The 22307-nt window shown below is 42.1% G+C and overlaps 1 protein-coding gene across 13 annotated transcripts in view; it reads right to left on the reverse strand.

The window, feature by feature from the left end:
* Positions 1 to 22307, reverse strand: part of LOC123745528 (uncharacterized) — a 103184-nt gene that overhangs the window by 22746 nt on the left and 58131 nt on the right. For all 13 annotated transcript variants that reach the window (XM_069312003.1, XM_069312001.1, XM_069312002.1 and 10 more), the window contains exon 10: positions 14088 to 14156. In XM_069312003.1, the coding sequence (XP_069168104.1) occupies positions 14088 to 14156 (69 nt within the window). The remainder of the gene's footprint in view (positions 1 to 14087; positions 14157 to 22307) is intronic.

The following is a 22307-nucleotide window of genomic DNA, read 5'->3' on the forward strand; positions in this document are numbered from 1 at the left end:
ACTTTCCTGCTGAGGAATGACTCAGCAGGCCACAATGCTGGCTTATTTAAATAAAGTCTTTCAATGCTTCCTAGTCTATACTTCTTTCAGGCTGTGTACTTAATGCAGAAAGCATGACCACATTTAAAATTTAAACAGAAAATATGCTTCTTCAAGCTGCAGGAGAGAGTGTGATGAACCAGAGGCCGAATGCCCCCTTCCAAATTTCTCAGTCCTCGAGCTCAATTTTTTCGAAAAATTCAACTTGGAATTCGGAGTTTGCATTGGTGCTTGAGTTTCTTAATACACATATGGGATAACTGAGCTTCAGTTTACCAGTGTCTCCCGCCTAATGACGACCGAGCGTGAATTCTTTGTGAAGAATTTTAGCATTTTTGAGTTTTTTTTTTTTTTTGTTTCTGAACATATAAGTTCTTATTATATATACCGGAGAGTACCACTTCTGGATGGAAGAGGGGCTGACAGCTGAGTGGACAGCGCTTCGGATTTGTAGTTTTGAGGTTCCGGGTTTGATCCCCAGTGGAGGCGGAAACAAAAGGGAAGAGTTTCTTTCATCCTGATGCTCCTGTTCACCTAGCAGTAAATAGGTACCTGGGAGTTTAACAGCTGCTACAGGCTGCTTCCTGGGGGTGTGTGTGTAACAAATAGGAGGCCTGGTCGAGGACCGGGCCACGGGAATGCCAAGCCCTGAAATCTCGAGATAACCTCAAGATAAGAAGGGGGACCCTTAGCCTTGAAGGAAAGTGCACACAATGCATTAGAAGGGATGTTTAGGGCCCCTCCATTAGAGTTTCTATGTTCTTTTCTCCTACCACCCCCTTCCTTTTGTGTCTTGTTGTGCTTTATTTGATATTTGAAGTTCACAAGATGTACATTAGTTAATACAATGAGTGTTTAGAGTTTATGAATCTCTTGGAGCTCCTCCACTTCCAGATAGGAACCAAGGACGCAGCAGGCATTTCCCCTCTGGATCGCCACACTTAGACATTGAAACAAGAAACTGGCAGCCCTTGGGTCTCTGGTGATGTCAATGAGCCTGGAACACAATTCTTTGAGAAATCCCAAGGCCAGGGAGGGGGGTGGGGGGTGGGCATGCATCTCAAATGCCATGAAAACAAAATATATATTGATCTTCCAGTCACTTGCACTTGAATGATTTTCCTGGTATATTGCCAGGGGTATATTTGCCTTGGGTATATTGTGATGCCATCTGGGCGAAGTGTGGGGTCATCCGGCTTTTGGTCCTCTAGGATGCGAGGTTCTCTCTCTGTTGAGCACTGAGCTGAGGCAGGGCTTCTCTTGATGATGTCCTTAACCTTGTTGTGTCTTACATGCCAGGGCTTTGTGCTTCCAAAATGCAACCCGTGCAGTCCATATTGGTCTGCTTCCACCCTGTTGCAAATACACTTTTATTCAGTGTGAATTGGGGCACCAAGGCAGAGGGCCACTGCTACACGAAGGGATTCTGGATCTAGGCGCATGCCTGTTGCCGACATGGGTACTGCCAGAAGAAAGTCCCCTGCATGAGGGGCAGGCACTGCTCTGAGGCAAGATTTCTCCTTATCTGATGTTATAGGGAGGGTTGCTCGTTCCCATCGAGTCATCCAACGGAAAGTTTAGGACTTTCTCCAGCAGGGACCTCAGAAGGATGTCATACTCGCTTAAGTATTTTTTTCATACTATATAAATATATATATATTTATTTATTTGATATATATATAACATATATAATATATATATATATATATATGCGAAGAAAGACTACAGAAACACACAACCATAAATCACTAAGAACTCTATATAACCCGACCAAGATTCGAACCGGCGACGTTGACCCGATATACACCCCTAAACAAACACAGTACCGTTACCACTGCACCAATTGATCATATGGTGCAGTAAGGAATGATCTAAAGGAGCAGGTTGTAGAGGAAAACTCAATTCACAACTTAACATTCAAAGCAGGTATGAGAGGGAAATAAGCAAGTAGTCATTGCATTAGACAACTGGCAGCTAGAAAATCAGGGTCTAATAGCTAGAACTCAACCCAGCAGGCACAAACAGGTGAACACACACACATGCACTAGGGAGCCGGTGGCCGAGCGGATAGCACGCTGGACACGTGATCCTGTGGTCCCGGGTTCGATCCCGGGCGCCAGCGAGAAACAACGGGCAGAGTTTCTTTATCCCTATGCCCCTGTTACCTAGCAGTAATTAGGTACCTAGGAGTTAGTCAGCTGTCACGGGCTGCTTCCTAGGGTGTGTGTATGTGGTGTGTGGGGAGGAAAAAAAAATAGTAGTAGTAGTAGAAACAGATGATTGACAGTTGAGAGGCGGGCCGAAAGGGCAGAGCTACACCCCCGCAAACACAACTAGGCGAATACACAAATTGTTTTGGTGTGTGTAACACAAACTTTAAGAAGTGAGAAGGCAGTGGAGGCCAAAACTGTCAGTAGTTTCAAACGTTATACAGTACATGTTCTGTATGACAAAAGATACTGGGAAGATGGGTCACTATGAGCATAGCTCTCATCCTGCAACTACACTTAGGTAATTACACAGTGGCCTCATAGCCGAGTGGACAGTGCTCGGAGGTCGTGGTCCTAAGGGGCTGGGTTCGATTCCCTGCCTAGGCAGGAACACATGGGCATTTTTTCTTCACCTGATGATCCTGTTCTCCTAGCAGTAAATAGATACCTGGGTGTTAAGACAGCTCCTACAGACTGCTGTTCGAAAATATATATAGCAGACAAAACAGAGGAAAAACTGATTGGTTAGAAAGGCAGGGCCCAAGCGCTAATAGCTCAATTCTGCAGGCACAAATGGGAAAGAAACACACACACATCTTACCTTGCAGATTATAACAAGTCTCTAAATAAAATTATCCCCGGGCTATAAATTATATAGAGAAAAGCTGTGACAAAGATATACAAGTTTTACCCAAAGAAAACAGCGTTGAAAGCTGTCTTACAGTGGTTAAAACTTTAATAGTACTGTAAATTTGCATAAACCACATGAATGACTATCAGTTAATGCATTATATATTATGGCTGCAGTATTATATATATAGCACATTGCCACATGGATGCTCTTCCAAGATAACATTAGTTAGGAAAAATTATATACCGTATATGCATGATAATTATCATTAGTCTAAATATTAAATTTGAACAACTTCCTCTAAGAAAACAATATCAAGTCCTAAAGTCCTCCCAGACTAAGGGGTACAGTACGACAAGTCAATCAAAAACAGCTCTTCACTTTCAACATTCTGCCAAGTTTGAAATTATAAATATAGCCTTTTAATAGAGTAAGGAAAAATAAAGACAACAGGTTGCTATACACAATCCTGTTGTCAAATGGGTTGCTACAAACACAGTATTCTTGCGCAACAGGTTGCTACACAGTCCTGTTGTACAATGGGTTGCAACAAACACAGTCTAGTAGCACACACTGGGTTTCTATAAATACAGTACCTTGCACAACAGGTTGCTATACACAGTCCTGTTGTACAATGGGTTGCAACAAACAGTCTAGTTGCACACACTGGGTTTTATAAATACAGTACCTTGTACAACAGGTTGCTATACACAGTCCTGTTGTACAATGGGTTGATATAAACACAAAGCTGTTGCTATAAAAGCAACTTTAATAATATATATATATATATATACACACATATAAAGGTATGGTTGGTGCATCTTTATAAATTTTAAAAGTAAGTGTAAAGTACCTTGGAGTCCGAAGAGCAATTTACTATTGGAAATATCCCGCCCTTTTCAATGCAAATCGTTTTCTTTCACTCGCATCAACTTCTGAAACAAGTGACAATAATGGTAATCACTTTTAAACTACATTTAGTTACATAACTATACTTGGCTTCACAACTTAGGTTTATTGATAGGTGAAAAAGCTTCAGACTGCTCTTCCAAGCAGCTGCGATCTAAAAATAAAAATATCCTAATGCATCTCAACATATGCTTTTTAATGCCACTTTCTAATCACATAATTTTCATATAAAGTGAACAAAAGTATAAAAGGCCAAATATCTGGAACTTGCATTCTCCCATTCCCAGTAAGTTGAGTAAAGTCAAAAGTTTCCATACTATTAACTTTTTTTCCATGTATCTAGAGGCTGGAAACAACATACCCAAGTTGAACGACTCAGTCATTAAGATCTAATATTTATATGCAAGGTAGAATGGTGTATCAGCCATGTCAGTAGTACTTTTAAGTCCATTTGGAGATACTTGGTTTGATGTTTTGAATGTTTCCACATCTAAAACACACTAATTATGCAGGAGTCCTCCTGTAACACAAGACCAACCACCCTGCCAACAATCTCGGACCAATGAATGAATTACTGAAAAGAAATCTGAATCTGTCTATGTCTTAGTGGCAGCATTTGCACGCTCATTTAAGATAATACCAATATGGCTGGGATCAGCAAAACTCGACTGTCAAATCTGCAAGATATGGAACAGCCAATACTGGATTTTGACCACCACAGGATACAAAGGGTTTGATGACTCCAGAGCCATGAGAGCACTGCGAGAGTCAACCACAATGACAGACAAGTGCTGACGTTGGAAATGCAGTTGACAAAGAGCACACAAAATTACTACGCATGGGTTTCTATTTGTAATGAATTTTGCACCAAGTTACCAGGAATGGTTATGTGAAAATTATTTTCTGCACATCTTTAACTTGACGATCCAATGTCCAAAGACTTAATAGGTCTTACATTGTCTATCTAGTTATTTCAACAGGGAGCAAGATCAAACACAAAAGTCCAGCTGCATACCTATTGTGCTTCATGCACAACTCTCTCTCAACATTCTAGTGCACTGTCATATGCTTCCACCACCAATGGTCTACACGAGGCTTCTTTAGATGCCTCTTATCAGGAAAACAATGTCTACCGAGTTTGTCTATTCCTTTGATAATTTTAGCATTGTAATCATGCCACACTTCTCCTTCTGCCTTATAATGTTACACTAATTCTCTTAGCCTGTCCTCATATGGTACTTAATCTCATATCTCTGGTATTTGCCCATACATTCCTCATTCCTGCAGCCTGTCTAGGTACTTTGCAACTGTTGTGTAATATTTGCCTGTATCATCAGCTTTCCATCACTTGCAATCATTGTCATGTATAATTCTATACCATCCAACATGCCATTTACTACACAGTATATAAGCCAGGAACATCATTGCTACTAACACTAAACCCGGCGAGAAGCCAATTGTCACTTCCTTCCACCCTTACTTTTAACCTGCTTATCACATTCTCTAATACACTCCAGTTATCTCAGCCCTCTTTTACAACACACGCATCAGCCTTTTCTTGCGAAGTGTCAAAGGCTTCATGGCAATCTAGAAACGCAAAACAAAACACCTGTGTGAATCTGGGTGATCTTGTAGCACACATAATCAGGTGTGTGATTACCTTCTCCAGTATTTAACATGCAATATATGTCTGACAGTATAAAACCACAAATTAAACCACAAACTGAAAGTTATAAAATCACAAACTTCCTGGCCAGTTCCCAGGAAGTTACTTTGGGGTTAAATTTTCCCCATTTCTCATTAGTTCTAAAAGAAAATTGAGTCAACTTTCCACTTAAGGCCTTAACAGTTTAAAAAATAGTCTTTTCTCCAGGAGAGAAACCTGCAACCAATTACTTGACTTTAGGCCACAAGTGCTCCCCAAGCACACACAACGTCATCAAATTCTGGTGCACCCAAAAGACATGCTCACCGAGGAAGTTCACAGATTTTCCTCAAGAAAAAAACAAGATTCCTACCTTTTCGTTTCTATGTTGAATTTTGCTATTAGAAGAAAATTTTAAACAAGAAAATAAGTAAAAAGGAATGCTTTTTTCATAGTTTCCACCAATTATTATAGCAATCATATAACGATAAGAGTCTTGGCCAAACCTTGGTTTCCTTAGCTTGAATCCGTGTCATCTTGTTCTTGAAGTTGCTTGTTTCAGGAATTCCTCTGTCAATTTGGTTGATTCCTGTTAGTATTTTGTAAGTGGTGATCATATCACCTCTTTTTCTTCTATCTTCTAATTTTGGTATGTTTAGCAAGTTTAGCCCTCTAGTCTCTCCATAAACTCTTGTTTTTCAGTTCTGGAAACTATTTTGTAACATGCCTATCTTGAGGTTATCTTGATATGATTTCGGGGCTTTTTAGCATCCTCGCGGCCCGGTCATTGACCAGGCCTCCACCCCCAGGAAGCAACCCGTGACAGCTGACTAACACGCAGGTACCTATTTTACTGCTAGGTAACAGGGGCATAGGGTGAAAGAAACTCTGCCCATTGTTTCTCGCTGACACCTGGGATCAAACCTAGGACCACAGGATCACAAGTCCAGCGTGCTGTCCGCTCGGCAGACTGGCTCCCTGCTCTGCCTATGCACTTTTTCAAGTTTATCTGTGCGTCTAGAGATATGGGCACCATACATCTGCTGCATATTCAAATCTTGGTCTCAAAAAGTCATGATAGTTTAATTATTTCACCATCCATGTTATTAAAAGCAAGTCTGAAGTTGGAAAGTAATGCATACGCTCCTCTCACAATGTTCTTTTTACTATCAAAAACCACCCCAAGGTCTCGGTCTTGAATGCCTTGCTACACAAGTTGTGTGTGGTCTATTTTCTCCGATTCCACATTCCATAACATGGCATTAATTCACGCTGAATTCCATTTGTCACTTGATGCTCCAAGCACTTATCTAAATAAATTTGAAGGTTATAATGATCGTCTGCATCTCCTATCTTACCCAGTATCTTAGCACAATCCTCAAACAAGTTCATATAATTCTGTATACCTAGTTCCTGGAACAACCATTATACCGTTCCAGAAACTAGAACGGTGTTCTAGTTTCCGGAACAACCATTATACCGTTCCAGAAACTAGAACGGTGTTCTAATTTCCGGAACAACCTCTTGCGTGGCACTTTGTCAAAAGCCTATTTTAGGTAAAGATAGACAGTCAATCCACCATCTCTCTCCTGTAGAATCTCTGTGGCTCTATCATAAAAACTAAGATTTGTTATACAAGATCTTCCTGTTCGAAAACCATACTGTCTCTCCGTTATTATGTCATTACTCTACAGATCTTCTATGCATTTGGTTTTAACTATTTTTTTCTAGTACTTTGACTACCACGCTTCTTAATTATACGGGTCTATAATGTGTGCGCGCTTGTGCAGGCGAATGCGTAAATGTATGTTTGAATACATATACACTGCACAGCCATTATACAGAAACTGACAAAGTTCTTGCAGCCCGTGTGGAATGAAGGGAAGGTCCCACAACAGTTAAAAGATGGCAGCATAGTTCACATCTACAAAAGGAAAGGCAACCACCAGTCTTGCAATAATCACTAATGTATTTCACTCCTGTCCAGGTCTGGGTTCGGATCCCACTCCTGACAACTGTCAAGGAGGCCTGGTCAGAGACTGGGCAATGGGAACGTTGATCCCTGAAATCAACGAAAGGTACGGTTTCTATCGCAGGGAAGATCCTGCTCACCTGGAATCTTTAACATGTTCATTATGCATCTAATTTTCGTACAGGAGCTCCTTCACCATCTTGAGCAGTCTCTCTTCCCAGAAAGGCAATGCGGCTTCCAGGAAGCAGAAAGCGGAACTAGCGATATGATATTTGCAGCATGCCAGCTCCAAGAAAACTATCAAAAGCAATATGGGGCCTGACAGCTGAGTGGACAGCGATTCAGATTCATAGTCCTGAAGTTCCGGGTTTGATCCCTGATGGAGACAGAAACAAATGGCAGAGTGTCTTTCACCCTGTTGTTCCTGTTCACCTAGCAGTAAATAGGTACCTGGTAGTTAGACAGCTGCTACAGGCTGCTTCCTCGGGATGTGTAACAAAAATTAGGCCTGGTTGTTAGTACTCAAATTGTACGACAGTTGGGATATGGCCAATCACAATCGAGAAAAAGCCTCTGACGTCATTCTCCACAGAGAGCTGGTACTAGCCGTTCTGGTCACGAGCCAGTATTCAGACAGACCAGAGTTAGATAGGACCTTGGCAGGCCAGATATCCAACTTGTTACCTACCTCAATAAACTGCTGAAGTCATCAATCGTGTATTCTCTACTATCCAGCAAGAACCACATACATCAAGAAGGTAACTAATATGGTCGAGGACCGGGCCCTAGGACTCTAAAGCTCCAAAATCATCTCAAGATGATCTTGATAACATAGCAACCTCTTCATAACCTTCGTCGACCTGACTAAGGCCATTGATATGGTCAGAAGAGATGGCTTGTGGAAGATAATGAAGTAGTTTGCCTGTCCTGGCAAATTCACTGTGACTGTCTAGCAGTTCCATGATGGCACAATGAAACAAATACTACACAATAGAAAAAAGAGTCAAAAGCTACCCCGGTGACAAACAATGTGATACAGGGCTGCATTCTTGCCTCAACACTCTTCAGCATAGTATTCTCGACTTCCTGTTCGCTGATGACTGCACACTCAACACCAGTACAGAGCAAATGATGCAGCATGAAATGGACTGTTTCTCAGACGCCTGCGATAACTTCGGCCTCATCATGTCAGCTATTGGGACCGAATAAAATGCCTAAATCAGTATTCTCTTGAGCGCAGGCGGGAGAGATACGTAATACAGTAATTTACAAGTGGAAAATACTAGAGGGTCCCAAAACATTAGTCCCAAACCTGCACAGAGAAATAACACATGAGACCAGAAGGCATGGCAGGATGTCTTGACCGCCGTTGAAACGCAGAGATGCAATAGGTACTCAAAGAGAACTCTATAAACATCAGAGGCCCAAGACTGTTCAACACGCTTCCACTACACACAAGGGGTATATCTGACCGACCCCTTGTAGTGTTCAATAGAGAACTTGATAAAAATCTCCAAAGAATACCTGATCAACCAGGCTGTGATTCATACGTAAGGCTGAATTTGAATATATACTGCGAGCAGCCGCTTCCAACAGCCTAGTTGACCAGTCCAGCAACCAGGAGGCCTGGTCGAGGACCGGGCCACGGGGACGTTGAGCCCCAAAATCATCGCAAGGTAATCATCAGGACCAAAAGGACCGAAGTCATGTACCAACTCGCGCTTGGAATACCCTACCAGGAACCACACATCACAGTCAATGAGTATATATATATATGTGTGTGTATACATAGTCCTTCATCCTGGTGGCTCAAACTGAACCACCGCAATCTTGTGTGTTTTTCTCACACTGTCTTGTTGCTTTTTTCGAGTACATATTTATGCTCTTTTATTCTAACAAGTCAGTACTTTGCTGTTCACTTACGTGTTAAATGGTTGTGCAGTAGTTGTGTCTAATCCTTAGGTTTAGCAGCCGAATAATTTCCAACTGCCAATCTGATTCCCTCCTGACCTTCATGTACTGTATTTATTTTGGGTCATGCTTGGTGGGTTGGTGCCTGCCTTGGTAGTCCTTTGTCTAAGTGTTTAGCATGCCTCCTTGCCTTGTTTAGCAAGTGCCTCCAATATCTGGCTTTGGGGCATGGCCTCATACCTATTGTACTTCCCAGTTTTATGTCAGCCAATGTTCTAAAAATGCCATCTACAAAAAGTTTAGAGCTGAAGTACATTCAAAATTATAAGGTTTCACTGCTACTATCATATGCTAACACAAATATTATATTGTCAAAAGTATGATTTTTTTACTTTTTTTCTCTTAAAAGCTTAAATAGAGTGATCAAAATTAAATTTGCCTGAAAACCTTATGTTTTGTGGAATAAAATTTAATGTACAGTATATCAATATATACTTTTCAATACCTATGCCCCAAGTACACTTTCAAGTACAGTAGAGTATATACTTTTCAGTAAATAAATATAAATCTTTACACAATGACATTTGGCTTTATGTTGTATAATGGAAGCTATAACAACACATGACAGGTTAACAATGGCGGTGTTAACGGTCTCCAGCCAAGATGGCTCACCCCAAAACTGTCTTCGTGACCTTAGTCACAACTCACCTTAATACTCACAAACTTGCTCTATAATTTTTTTTTTTTATAAATGCCATTTCAAGCAACAAATCGAGTGAGAATCTTATAGGTAACATATTTAACAAACAACAGTTATTACAACCAAGCAGTCTATGAAAACCCACTTTTAGTATACTGTATAGTCAAGTTCTACTCCCAAGAAAATGTTCAAGGTCTGTCTTCCACTGCTAAAATGGCCCTTTAATATACCATCAACCTTAGCATACAAGACCCCTCACTCAGTACAGCTGCAATCATTAACGGGAATATAATCTCCTTAAGAATAACAGATTTTCTGTTCAAATTAATTATGCATCTCTTTCACAGCTTTGCATTTTCCCCAGCTTTGCATTTTCCCCATATCTAGTAATTAACTCCAAACAAATACATTCATGTATCACTTAAATTCAGTAAAATAGTGAATGATAACATTTCTAATTTTGGTTAATTTACCTCAGTAGCCATACAACTATGTTACAAATAGGGAAAATACTAGTATGCCAATGGAGACAAACCCAAGTGTGTTACAGTCGTTGAAAGAAAATGGAGTGGTACGTCCAGTAGAAGTTGTGAGAGTGCTGGTGGCAACACTTGCTCACTCACCAAGTACAACTTGTTCACTTACCCAGGCTAGACCCATACTGCTCTTAAAATATACTTGCCAACCTTAATACAATGAAAATATGCTTGGATGAATATTATGCATTCACTCAAGCTAGTACCTTTAGTGTATATTCTCATTCACTAGAGCCTGTATTTTATGTTACTCCACATCATTATTAATACAACACACACACAAGCCTGTTGTTTTCACACAAAACCCGGAAAGTGAAGCCAACGCCAAATAACATTGACTGCATATATTGACAACCTGTGGACTTGAACAGGCAAATTTATCCTGCTACCCAACAAATGCATCCATACAATAATACAAAAGACATTACTGATAAAACCTACTAGTATTATCCCAGTGTCACATGAATATACCTTGAAATGTTAACACACACATTCTTAACATTTTTCTCTAGTAATAATGTGAACATGCTGATATTCCACACACTTCTCTCCCACAAGTGTCACAAGGCAGAAACTGAGAGCCACACAACACATCAATACAAACTGTTTTTCCCACTGAAAACAGATTTACAAGTCTGTCTTACAGTGGTAAAAACATTATTATCATAATTGTACACAGGAACACCAATACATAATACACAAGTGAAGTGGTAACAAGATCATCTTCACCTCTGATGAATCTCATCAATATTGAGGACTTGTAAATTACTAAGCATTCTTTTATCACAGTCGCTATCTAATGCTATCCATTGATCACCACTAAAACATTCCAAAATATAGTAAAACCCTAAAATAATCTTAGTAGCTCAAATTTGTAATTGAACTTTCATAAAGGTTAATCTTTTCACAAAGTAATCATTTTACATTAAGAAAACACTGTAGAGAGGAAAGTCATCGTTTTACCCAGTGAAAACGGACTCGAAAGTCTGTCTTGCACTGATTAAAACAAACTTCAATTGTATTATAGAGCAGCATTTAGTAATGGCATCAATGAACTGCATCGCATGTATAGTTTTCAACAGGTTCAAAACATTGGAGAAGTTGTCAAATGTATAACTGATATTGGTTGCTGAAGTAACACACAATATTAAGCAGTTCTTTAGGAGAATCTTGCATCTTGGGTCACATTTCACAAGTCAATTCTACATACCAAAAGAGCCCAGAAAATATCTTCCTCAGAAAGCTGTGTTTTACATTATGTTCAAAACAAAACATTTCCTACCTAGTAATCAATGCATGTTCCTCAATCAATACACATAAAGTATATCCCTTATGAACATATTCATGCACTACATCAAAAGAAAAATTAAATGAAAAGCATTTAGAAGTTGCACTCAAAAGAAAATAAACTAAAATATTGTATTATACAGGTCATATAATTGATATACTAACTTATTTAAAAAAGCTGCTTCACATTTGAATAGATTTGCATATACCATGATACTGTTTTGTGACATCATACATAAAGACATAGTACAAAGAGCAGAATATTATATATTGCAAGATAGCAATACAAAAATGGATATTTGTGCAGAACCATAATATATTGTATTATATTAACTGTTTAGACCTGAACTGTGAAGCAATGTATCGTGGATGAGAGCAGACGCACAGTAACTACAACACTTTACAACAAGGTGGAAAATGAGCATCAATAACATAGCCCATAAAATTGCTCTCATGTCTCCCAATTGATATAGAAGAGAACAGGTTCATTTCTCTGAAGCTACGAGGAACTCTGTCTGTACTCAAGATCTGAAATGAATGTGGCCTTCTGGACACTGTGTGTAAAGCATAATAGTTTGTAGATCCTGAATGGCATGTAAAGTCTGGCTGCTCAAGATAACTGCTTGCACAAGCAAGTTGTTAATGGAGAAAATGTTGTAGGTACATAATGAGCACTGACACTCAGCTGCCTGGTTTAATGGACTATATACAACAATGCTTCAACTTTGGATTCAATCCAGTCACCTCCAGTTGTCCTAAAACAATTACTCATCCCACTCAAATAAAAGTGAATTTGTCCAGATATTCACTATCACTGGCAACATTTCTTTCATTCTGAAGAAATACAACCAGTTCATATGTTGATAAAAATAAAGTTGGTTTGTAGGAGGAATAAAGACAGACAGAGCAATACTGAATCCCTTCTTGGGGAGTTGAGTGTCACCTGACAAACTTGGTTTCTACTAAGAAATGAAGAACACAAAGGTTAGTTCCATGTGTAACATCATCATGGCCCAGAGTAATAAATACCAACCATACACGTTCAGTAAATAACTACACTCAACTGGTCAAAAAAGTAAATAACTAAACTAAACTGGGATTTTGTAAACTAGTCAAAGGAAAACATGTTCTATTGTAATGTATACATCTCATAAAAGTATTCGTTATATCTCTGCACTTCAAGTATAATGGCTTTATCATTAACCTTTACCAGTGTGAAGTTCTACTCATGCTATCAAACATCAACACTCAAAACATTCTCCCTTACCTCCCTCCCTCTTTCTCAAAACATTCCATCCAACAACCTAATACTTCATTGTTATTTTAAATAACTTACCTGTAAACTTATTACTAATTACTTAATTCAGATTACTGTACTATCTTGTAACTCTTCAATGTCACCATTTCCCATAATGTCTTACTCATAATCACCAAGGGTTTCAAAAGCACAAAGAAATTAATCTTGGAAGCACGTAATCTCCCCAAACAATATTCTCACACTAAGGCTACAGAGTAACTTCCTGAGCTTGAATGCTCACATTTGTCAGTGTTGGAGCAGCAGCTACTTCACATGGATCTTTGTCTTCGCACACAACCTAAATCTATTTGGAATTGTAAACTCTTACAGCCTCCCTTTTCAAATATTTCCAAAACCTTTCCACTAACCAAAGTCAAACTTCAATTAATATAGACAATGCTTGGACCTGATCTTATTCTCCTACCCAAACACCAACCTTATTCTCCTACTTGGGGTGGATAGTAGAGCGATGGTCTCGCTTCATGCAGGTCGGCTCTCAATCCCCGACCATCCAAGTGGTTGGGCACCATTCCTTCCTCCGTCCCATCCTAAATCCTTATTCTGATTCCTTCAAAGTGCTATACAGTCATAATGACTTGGCACTTTCCCCTGATAATTCCTTCCCTCTCTCCTACCCCACCGGCACCATTATTTTCCTACGTCACCACCTATCAGTTAATCCAACTAGAACTACACCCGTCTGAATAGTGGGTTCAACAAGCACAACTGGGTTATATCCCCTGCCAAGCCAATAACTTTGCCGTACACAACAAATAAAAGGTTGGTTTATATCACTAAAGCAGTAAATCATCATTGCATTAAGTGCAAACATAATATCACAGCTAATGACAGCATGAGAATTACCTACACAATCCAAATACAAATTAAATGAACCAACCTGGCCTCACTAGCGCCTTATATTTACCATCCGTTACTCTTAACTATGTTACCTTTAAATGTTTCATACCACCACAGTGCAGCTCCAGGGATTTCTTCGCATTCATTTCTGCATAGCACAGCTGCAAAAACGTGAAAATATACAATGTTACTGCTAATATTCAGTGAATAAAAAGATTTCAAACAGTTAAAATAAATTACAAATAGTCACAAGAATAAGACAAAATTCCTACCCTAGTGACAAGTGTGTCTAACATGGTCGAGTCCCATTGTTGTGACCAGTTAACACCACAACAATTTCTATGACTCGGCTTGCTCTCACAAGTAAACCTCTGCTCAAAACTACACTAAACTGACCAAAAACTGGTAATTTGAACACTATAAACCTAAAGAGATTGAAAAATAAGTTATGTGCTTAACTTCTTAATGCCATTAAAGATAACCAGGTTGTTGAAGCTTTGAGCATCTTAAAGATGTTAATTATAAGAGGTACAATGCACAACTGTACAGAAATAAAATATTGGAGTTGAACTGAGTAGTCGGTAATAAAATTAAAAGCAAATCTAACTACTGTACTTCGGAACAGAGAAATTTCCACTTCTCATTCCACGAGACAGAAGGTCAAGTAATTAATATTACATTTTCAGCAAATGATAACAGGATATAAAATTAAAAAGTATTATGTTGCTCGGAATGTCTTTATGTGACATGTCATCACACATCCCAGTGAAACGCCGAGTAAATGTGTAACAAGAAACTCAAGACGTTTTTAATTCATAATGTCCAGTCATCTTGATTTGTGAAGACCAAGGCAACCCTGACCAGCTGTGATGTATAGCCAGAAAAGTGAAGACATATTATATATTGTATGTTACAATATGCTTGTTAAAACACCTCAATATCTAGGGTAATATGTGAGGACTAGGCAGCCAGTGTCAAGTGGACTAACAAGCAGGGTGTCAAGTGTAATGTCAGGTGGAACAACAAGTGCTTACTATCAGTGACTATGAGGAGAGACATCCAACTCTCCGTGCCCAGCCTCCTAGTCATTCATACCTGGTGCGCTAATTGCCTCTCTCAACATTCACGTTTTCCTTATATTGTTTCCTAAGGTTGTGGATGGAAATGGCTTCAACAGCACCTTCCTTCAATGCATTCCCCTTCCTAACCATCAGTTTAGGGAACTCAAACTTCCTTACATCTCTGACTCTACTGTTTGTCCAGCTTCCACCAATGTCCTCTTCTCCAACCTCCTTTAAATTTAAATGGGCTTCCTTTCTCCATATTGTCTATTCTTCCCTAAGGATCTTGTATATAGTAATCATATTCCTCTGTATCTTCTCTCCTCTAAGGTTGTGAGGGGAACTTCTCTCAATTTGTCCTCATTGCTGAGTTCTCTCAATTCCTGTACTAAAGTAATCATATTCCTGTACTAGTTACAAACCTCTGAACTTTCTCAAGTTTCTGTTTATGCTTCAAAAGGTGTGGGGTTCCATGCTAGTGCCTTCTTTGTTTAGAGTCTTAAATAACAGTCTTATGTCTGCTAACCTCCCATATGCTGTTGCTATTATCCTGTTCATATGAGTTTCTGCTGTTATTGTTGTGATTCATCAAAGTCTTTCTGTGTTTTCACCTTTACTCCTCAAAACAGTGTTTGTCAGATTGTGCTCCCTTAGTGTCCTCTACTCCAGCCTTACAGGTTCTTCTGGCAAAGCCACAACATACGTTCCAGCTACCTACGCCTCACACGCCGAAAAAAAGTGTGCACTCCCTAGTGATTCCTCTCCTAAGTGCCTTCCCCCAGTGACCTGACCCTTGTGATCTACCCACAAGCGAGACAAAAAAAACCAGGGTTATACAGTGCCTCCCCCTGGTCCTCCTGAGTGACAGCCCGGTGCAGATGTGTGCGTCCTGGTGTGGATGAACCTATACCCTCACCCCCAGGCCCGTGGGTGGACCCACTAGGAGACCCTACTCCAGCAGACGCCCCTTCCTGGACGCCCACCCCAAGGATCTCCAAACATCCCCATCCAGCAAAACATGCCTGCCACGACCTCACTTTCCCGACGCCCTGACCCCCAACGACCCTCGTCTACCCCTGAATCGCAAGGCGAAGCCAGGTCCAACCATACACCCCACAGATCTTGGAGATCGTCTCCCCAGTTACTGAAATCGCAGAAACCAAGGCGACCTCCAATGACACTACCTGGGACTTTACGGACAACGAAGTAGAGGTCCCCTACGCCCATCCTCTGGCGGATGACCTCTCGGTTCAACCACCGGATGCCTGGGGAACATTGGTGGATGAACTGACGAGACGCCTGTTATGACCACGCATACACCAGCATGATCATACTGAGACGGGTATGATGTGTTCAGACTATACAGATATCTCTTGGCTGATAGCCTCGTATCACAAATATTGTAATTATGATATAATCTTATGTGACAGTATATTATACTTAATTTGTGAATTGTCAATGTATGACATACACCACTAGGTACATTATATTTCAGTATCAAAGATGTATGCCATGTAATTGTGGATTTATATTAGAAGTGTAGTTAAAGCAGTAGCCTAATGTCATGGAGTTTTGAAAAACATCCTTGTATGCTTATTGTATGTAATGCTACATAAATGCTGTATAGGTAACATTATGTGGACCATGATGGAGAATGTATACATTTAGTTTCCAGATGTATTATTCACATGTATACTGTGTAATTTCCATTTTAGTGTTGTTCCTTGCATTGTCCTCTTGTCATGACATATACCGAGATTATGGCACCGTGAAATGTATTCCACCTAGACAAGTTTTTGATACACATGTTGTATATATCTACTTTATTTTGTATTCTTGAATAAATAAGTATTAACGGTTGGGCAAGGTCTTGAATCCTCCCTTAACCCTCCCTCCCCTCTCCCCCCCTTTGATGTACTGACTTGCGCTAGCGAGTCCATTTCTTATCAATACAAAATCTTTGTGTACATATTTTCATATCCTGATAAATTCTCTAATGTACTGAATTCTTATTATGTAAGGTTGTGTCTTATAATCTTTACTTTGCTGTATATTAAATTAGAGGTTCATGAGTGAGTTATATGAGTGAGTTCATGAGTAAATGAGCTAGAGAGAGATTTGAAAGTTGAGGGTCAATTGACTCGTGGAGTTTGGATACAGTGTCGCCCCCCGGGCAGCTTGGCTCAGGGAAGTCACTACTCCTTGACCCTTCCAGGCGAGCGCATCTGTGGCGTTCTGGTCCGAGATTTGTGACCTTATTTGTGTACTGTGACTGCTAGATAAATTATCATGTAACAGTATGTATTAACATGGATCATTTTTACTGCTGTTCATCATGTATAGCAGGTGGTTTATATGTCTTTGTGAGGTGATATTCTGAGGAACTTAAGTAATGCCTTGGTACTCTATGTGATATCGTTTCCTCATGTGTTACTGGTTGTGACACCACCACCCTAGCAGCATATAGGCGCTAGTGTTCCACTGCGCCAGCCAGGCCAAGTTCCTGGTGTTAGCAACAGTGATTGATGCCAGATCTTTTTGTATGATCATGCCCAGTTGTTGAGAAACTGGATAAAAGTATTTATGTGCAAGTTAGTAGCTTGATATTATTTTAATGTTATGTGGATTTATATTAATGCCAGTAAACTGGATTTTTTTTGCTAGCCTTTCACTCCCCTAGAACATATTGATATTTGGCCAGGCTATGTGTTCCCGTGATGCTGAAGGTTACTCCCTCATTACATTATTATCAGGTTCTTGTCCGTGTCTCTTAACTGTGAAATGGGGGCACTGATTTTGATCCATAATATATAAATGTAAGGGACTGTGATACAACTTAATGCATAACAATGCCCCACCCTGGCCTCCCCTCTACGGGCTCCCTCCCTAGCATTTGGAGGGAGGCTCGAGTATGGCGGGGCGTGGGAAGGCCCCGAGCTTCCTCCCATTTGTCCCGCCCTGTGACCTCTCAAGACTCTGAACTCGCGGAAAAATTCAGGCACATGCTCAATACTGAGCTACCGTATGCGGGTGGTGGTGGTGGTGGTGGGGGGGGGGTTGCTAATGAGCTGCGGGTTAGCTAAACGAAGTGTTGCTTGTTTGTTTTCTTTCTAGGGGAGTTCTCTTGCTCTTTTGAGGATGTATCTCACAATTTTCTACAAGGCAATGGTCTGTTTTGTCTCGCCTACCTTAAAAGGTGCCTTCCCTGGTAGATAGCAAGTATGTATACTTTAAATAAACAGTGGTTCATAGGCCATTGCTCTCTGCACGTCTCTGAGGAGGCCAGGTTCTGACTCTGGTTCCCAGTAGGCAACAAGAACTCTGGAACTGATGACCTCAACTAATATAGCATTGTATCAGAATGAATAGCTTCAGAGAGCCAACAGGGCTCCCAACATAAAAACTTTCTTTGTATTGAACAGTCTTTGAAGTGTTCCTATACTCAATCTCTACAAATGATCAAACCTTTCAATTCATAAAATACTATCTCCAGGCAAAAGACCTGTTCTACTGTAAATTTTTCCCTACCCTATATTTTTCCTTTTCCCTATATATATAAATTTTTATCAGCTATTAAATTATTTTCATTAAACTTTCAATGAATATTACAGGATATACTGGATGTGCACCTCTTGGGCACACGAAGCCTAAATAGTTCTGGCACAAAATATTAACCCTTACTCTTCTACTACAACACTACTAGCATAATGTTTACTTCTTTACTTTTCCCCTGATAGTTCGTTTCAATTCAATTCAATTCCTTGTGCACATAACCCATTGGAAAAACCCAGCATTAAATGTAATGAAACGCCATTTTCTGGGTGAGACCCGGAAGCTTCTCGGAATTATCCAGACTGATATCGATATATTAGATTTTGGCATCAGTCAATGTGCATGGAGTTCCAGGCTTACTGAGGACCACGAACCAAAACCTGGCCTCCCCTCAGAGAGTCACGAGGAGTAATGGCTATAGAAACCAATGTGGTTGGAAGAATTCTATGTCTGCCATCAACGGGGTCAGGCACCCAGAAAGGTAAATACCCCAAAACAAACCCCTATTCTGGTTAACATTGCTACTGAAAACCGAACTAGTAGACAGAACTTCTCAAATGAAAACGAGCAAATGAGCATGACATCACTATGTCAACGTAACCCCCCCCCTCCTCCCAGGGAGGGGAAAGGGGGAGACTCAGACCCTTGTCCCGGTTACCCACACCCCAGTTCTGAGGCTAGAGGTCAAAACACGTACGCACAAAAAAAAAAAAAAAAAAAAAAAAAAAAAAAAAAGAGGTTGCCAGGGAGCCTCCATTCAACGCTGGTTTTCTGGTTTTATGAATCTGAGGTCTGCGCAGTCCCGTTATGGAACCGGTAACAGGCAAGAAAGCCACCTGAGGGAAGAGGTCCGACCACGTCCAAGCGAACCCACCTTGAGATGACCCAACTGAGTGCAGGAGAAGAGGCCTGCCCTGCCAAACCCGAAACCTTCCGAAGGAGGAAGGGCCACCTCACGCCACCGCAGGTCGCATAAAACGACCCAGAAGGCCCACAAATCTTGGGACCAGGCGTAAGCAGAGCAAGCCACCTCCCCCCCTTCCTCATCGCCCTGTCAATGGCAGGAACCACGAAAGGGGCCAACGCCCCGTCAATGGGAAGAACCACGAATTGGCCGACATCCCTTCAATGGGAAGAACCACAAAAGGGCCGACACCCCTTATAGGAACCCAACTTTCGCACAGAGCGATCACCCCACCAACCAGACGAAGATGAGTCCGAAGGCTGTGCTGGCACCAAAACTGGCACCACTAACCCACCATGACAGGAGGAACCTCAGGCCCTGGCATGACCCTTCCAGGAAGACCCGCCATGGGACCCTGTAGAACCAACAAGTCCGATATGGGACAACAACTAGAGAAGCTGCCTGCAGATATTCTACAAGAGCAGACTCTGCACACAGCAACAGGCAAAAGGGTGAAGAAAGTCTATAAGTCAGGGCACAAGCACCGTCTGCAGACACACAAGATGGGAAGCAAAAAACAGCGATACCGCATCCCGCAGGATCAAGCACAAACAACTTCAAAAGTGCAGGCGACGCACGCGACGCCGAGGCCAATACATCAGACCCAAGAGCGGCCCTTAGCACCTCCACATCCTCCTCAAGCCAGTTTGAGAAGGGGGGGGGGAAGGGATGCAAGGCCGAAGCCAACAGGTCACGAGCACGCAAGTCCTCAGCGACCAACACCGCCGAAAGTGAAAGGTCCTGCATGTGAAGCTGCACCACACATACATCCCAAGGAAGGGAAGGGGAGAACAAGCATGAATTGAGGTGCTCAAACTCCCCCAACCCCCCAGGAAAACCTGGGCCACCGTATGAGCCTCATGCCACTCAAGCACACGGAACCGAGAGAACGAACGCCACGCCTCCAACAAGAAAAAGGGGGCAGTCTGCAAGCCACGACAACTCTGGAACCCCATAATGAACCCAGTAGGGACAGAAAGCACATACCCGAAAGAAGTAGGATCCATAACGAAGGCGTTATTCGGGTCACGCAGGAGGTAAGCTGCAATGGTCTCCCGCACCCTCCCGTCGAGGACCGGGCCGCGGGGACACTAAAAAGCCCCGAAAATCATCTCAAGATAACCACATAAGGCAGGATGCGGGAGGCCAAAAACCTCCGGAAAGACAGGACCGAATCCGTGGAGGGGTAAACACCAAATCCAACTCATACGAGGAGGGGAAAAGAGAAATCCATCCCTTGTAACACCAAGCCCCACTCTTGAGGGTAAAAAAACCCAAACAGGGTCCAATGAGGCCCAAGGCCCCCAAGTCAACCCCACCCAGAGAACCTCCCCACGAGGACCCAGGGCAGAGCCGTCCTCCAAACCCCCCGCCTAAAAGGAAAAGGCAAAAGCAGCAAAGGGGGCCCACTGGTCACACCCAGAAGCTCCGGATGGAGGACCAGACTTGAATGCCTCTGCTGCCACACCGGAAGGTCCCTCCCCCGAATCTCTTAAACGCTTCGGAAATGGAAGCAAGGGAGGGGGGGGGGAGGACCTGAGGAACAACCAAAGGAAAAGTACAAGGTGGGGCGGACGGAACCAAAGTCGAAGTGACTCCCACCCCTATGTCCCGGTCCCAATAACCAAAATGGGGCAGTCTAGGGGAATCCTGGGCATGCCCCATTAAAATCGAGCATGCAACGTTGAAGCTTTCTGCACTCGCACATCATGATCATCGGTCTGGGTGAACTGGAGTACTAACAAGCAACAAAACTCGCAAGACTCCGGGTCGACTGTGTCACCAACCCAACAGGCAGCATGATGGAGGCACACCCGGTGAGTGACACCCTGAGAAAAGGGGCAGAGCAACCTGCAGACTAGCATAAAGCGAGAGGGGACCCAAGGGTCGCATCCATCGGACCACAGAGCCCCTGAGGTGTTTTCCAGGGCCCTTAGTCGTGGTATTTCGCTAAAGGAAGCCCAGACAGGGCTTTGGGCTAACTGGAGCCCAAAACTACCAAGCAAACTGCTAAAGCTGAACTCTTGGGACGTGTACATTCGCGGAGGCCTAGGGGAGGACCACCAAATTACAACAGGGAAGGAATCCAATCAAAGGAAGACTTCACCAGGCAGGAAAAACAAAAAGGAAAATAAAGAGGGACAATGTACCCAGGTGGAACAAAGTCGGCCACTATGAGAGCTGATTACTAGTTGCACAGTACTAGGGCGCCTGACAGCTGGGCGGACAGCGGATTCGTAGTCCTGAGGTTCTGGGTTCGATCCCCGGCGGAGGCAGAGACAAATGGGCAAAATGTTTCTTTCACCCTACAGTAAATAGGTACCTGGGAGTTAAAGAGCTGCTACGGGCTGCTTCCTGGGGGATGTGTAACATGGTCGATGACCAGGCCGCGGGGACGCTAAGCCCCGAAATAATCAAGATCACCTCGAAGTACCCTGCGTCCCAAGCAGTGACAAAATCTACCCCCTACCCATAGGCAAACAGGGAAGCACGAACACCCCACTGACCTCAAGGACGGTCAATCACCAAGCAGCAAAAGACACAGCGAAGGCAGACCCCAAGGTGACTTGTGGAAGGCGGCCCCAAGCCCCAAGGACAGTACTTACAGGGCACCTAGGGAAGGTGACATTCGGTGCATGTAACCCGAGCCCTTGTTAAATAACTCCTGGCTCGTGCACAAGGACACGGCACCACACCACAAGGCACAGAGCTGGAGATGGGAAAACAGGAGCCAG

The sequence above is a fragment of the Procambarus clarkii genome, chromosome 71, assembly GCF_040958095.1.
Source record: "Procambarus clarkii isolate CNS0578487 chromosome 71, FALCON_Pclarkii_2.0, whole genome shotgun sequence".
NCBI classification, from domain to species: Eukaryota; Metazoa; Arthropoda; class Malacostraca; order Decapoda; family Cambaridae; genus Procambarus; species Procambarus clarkii.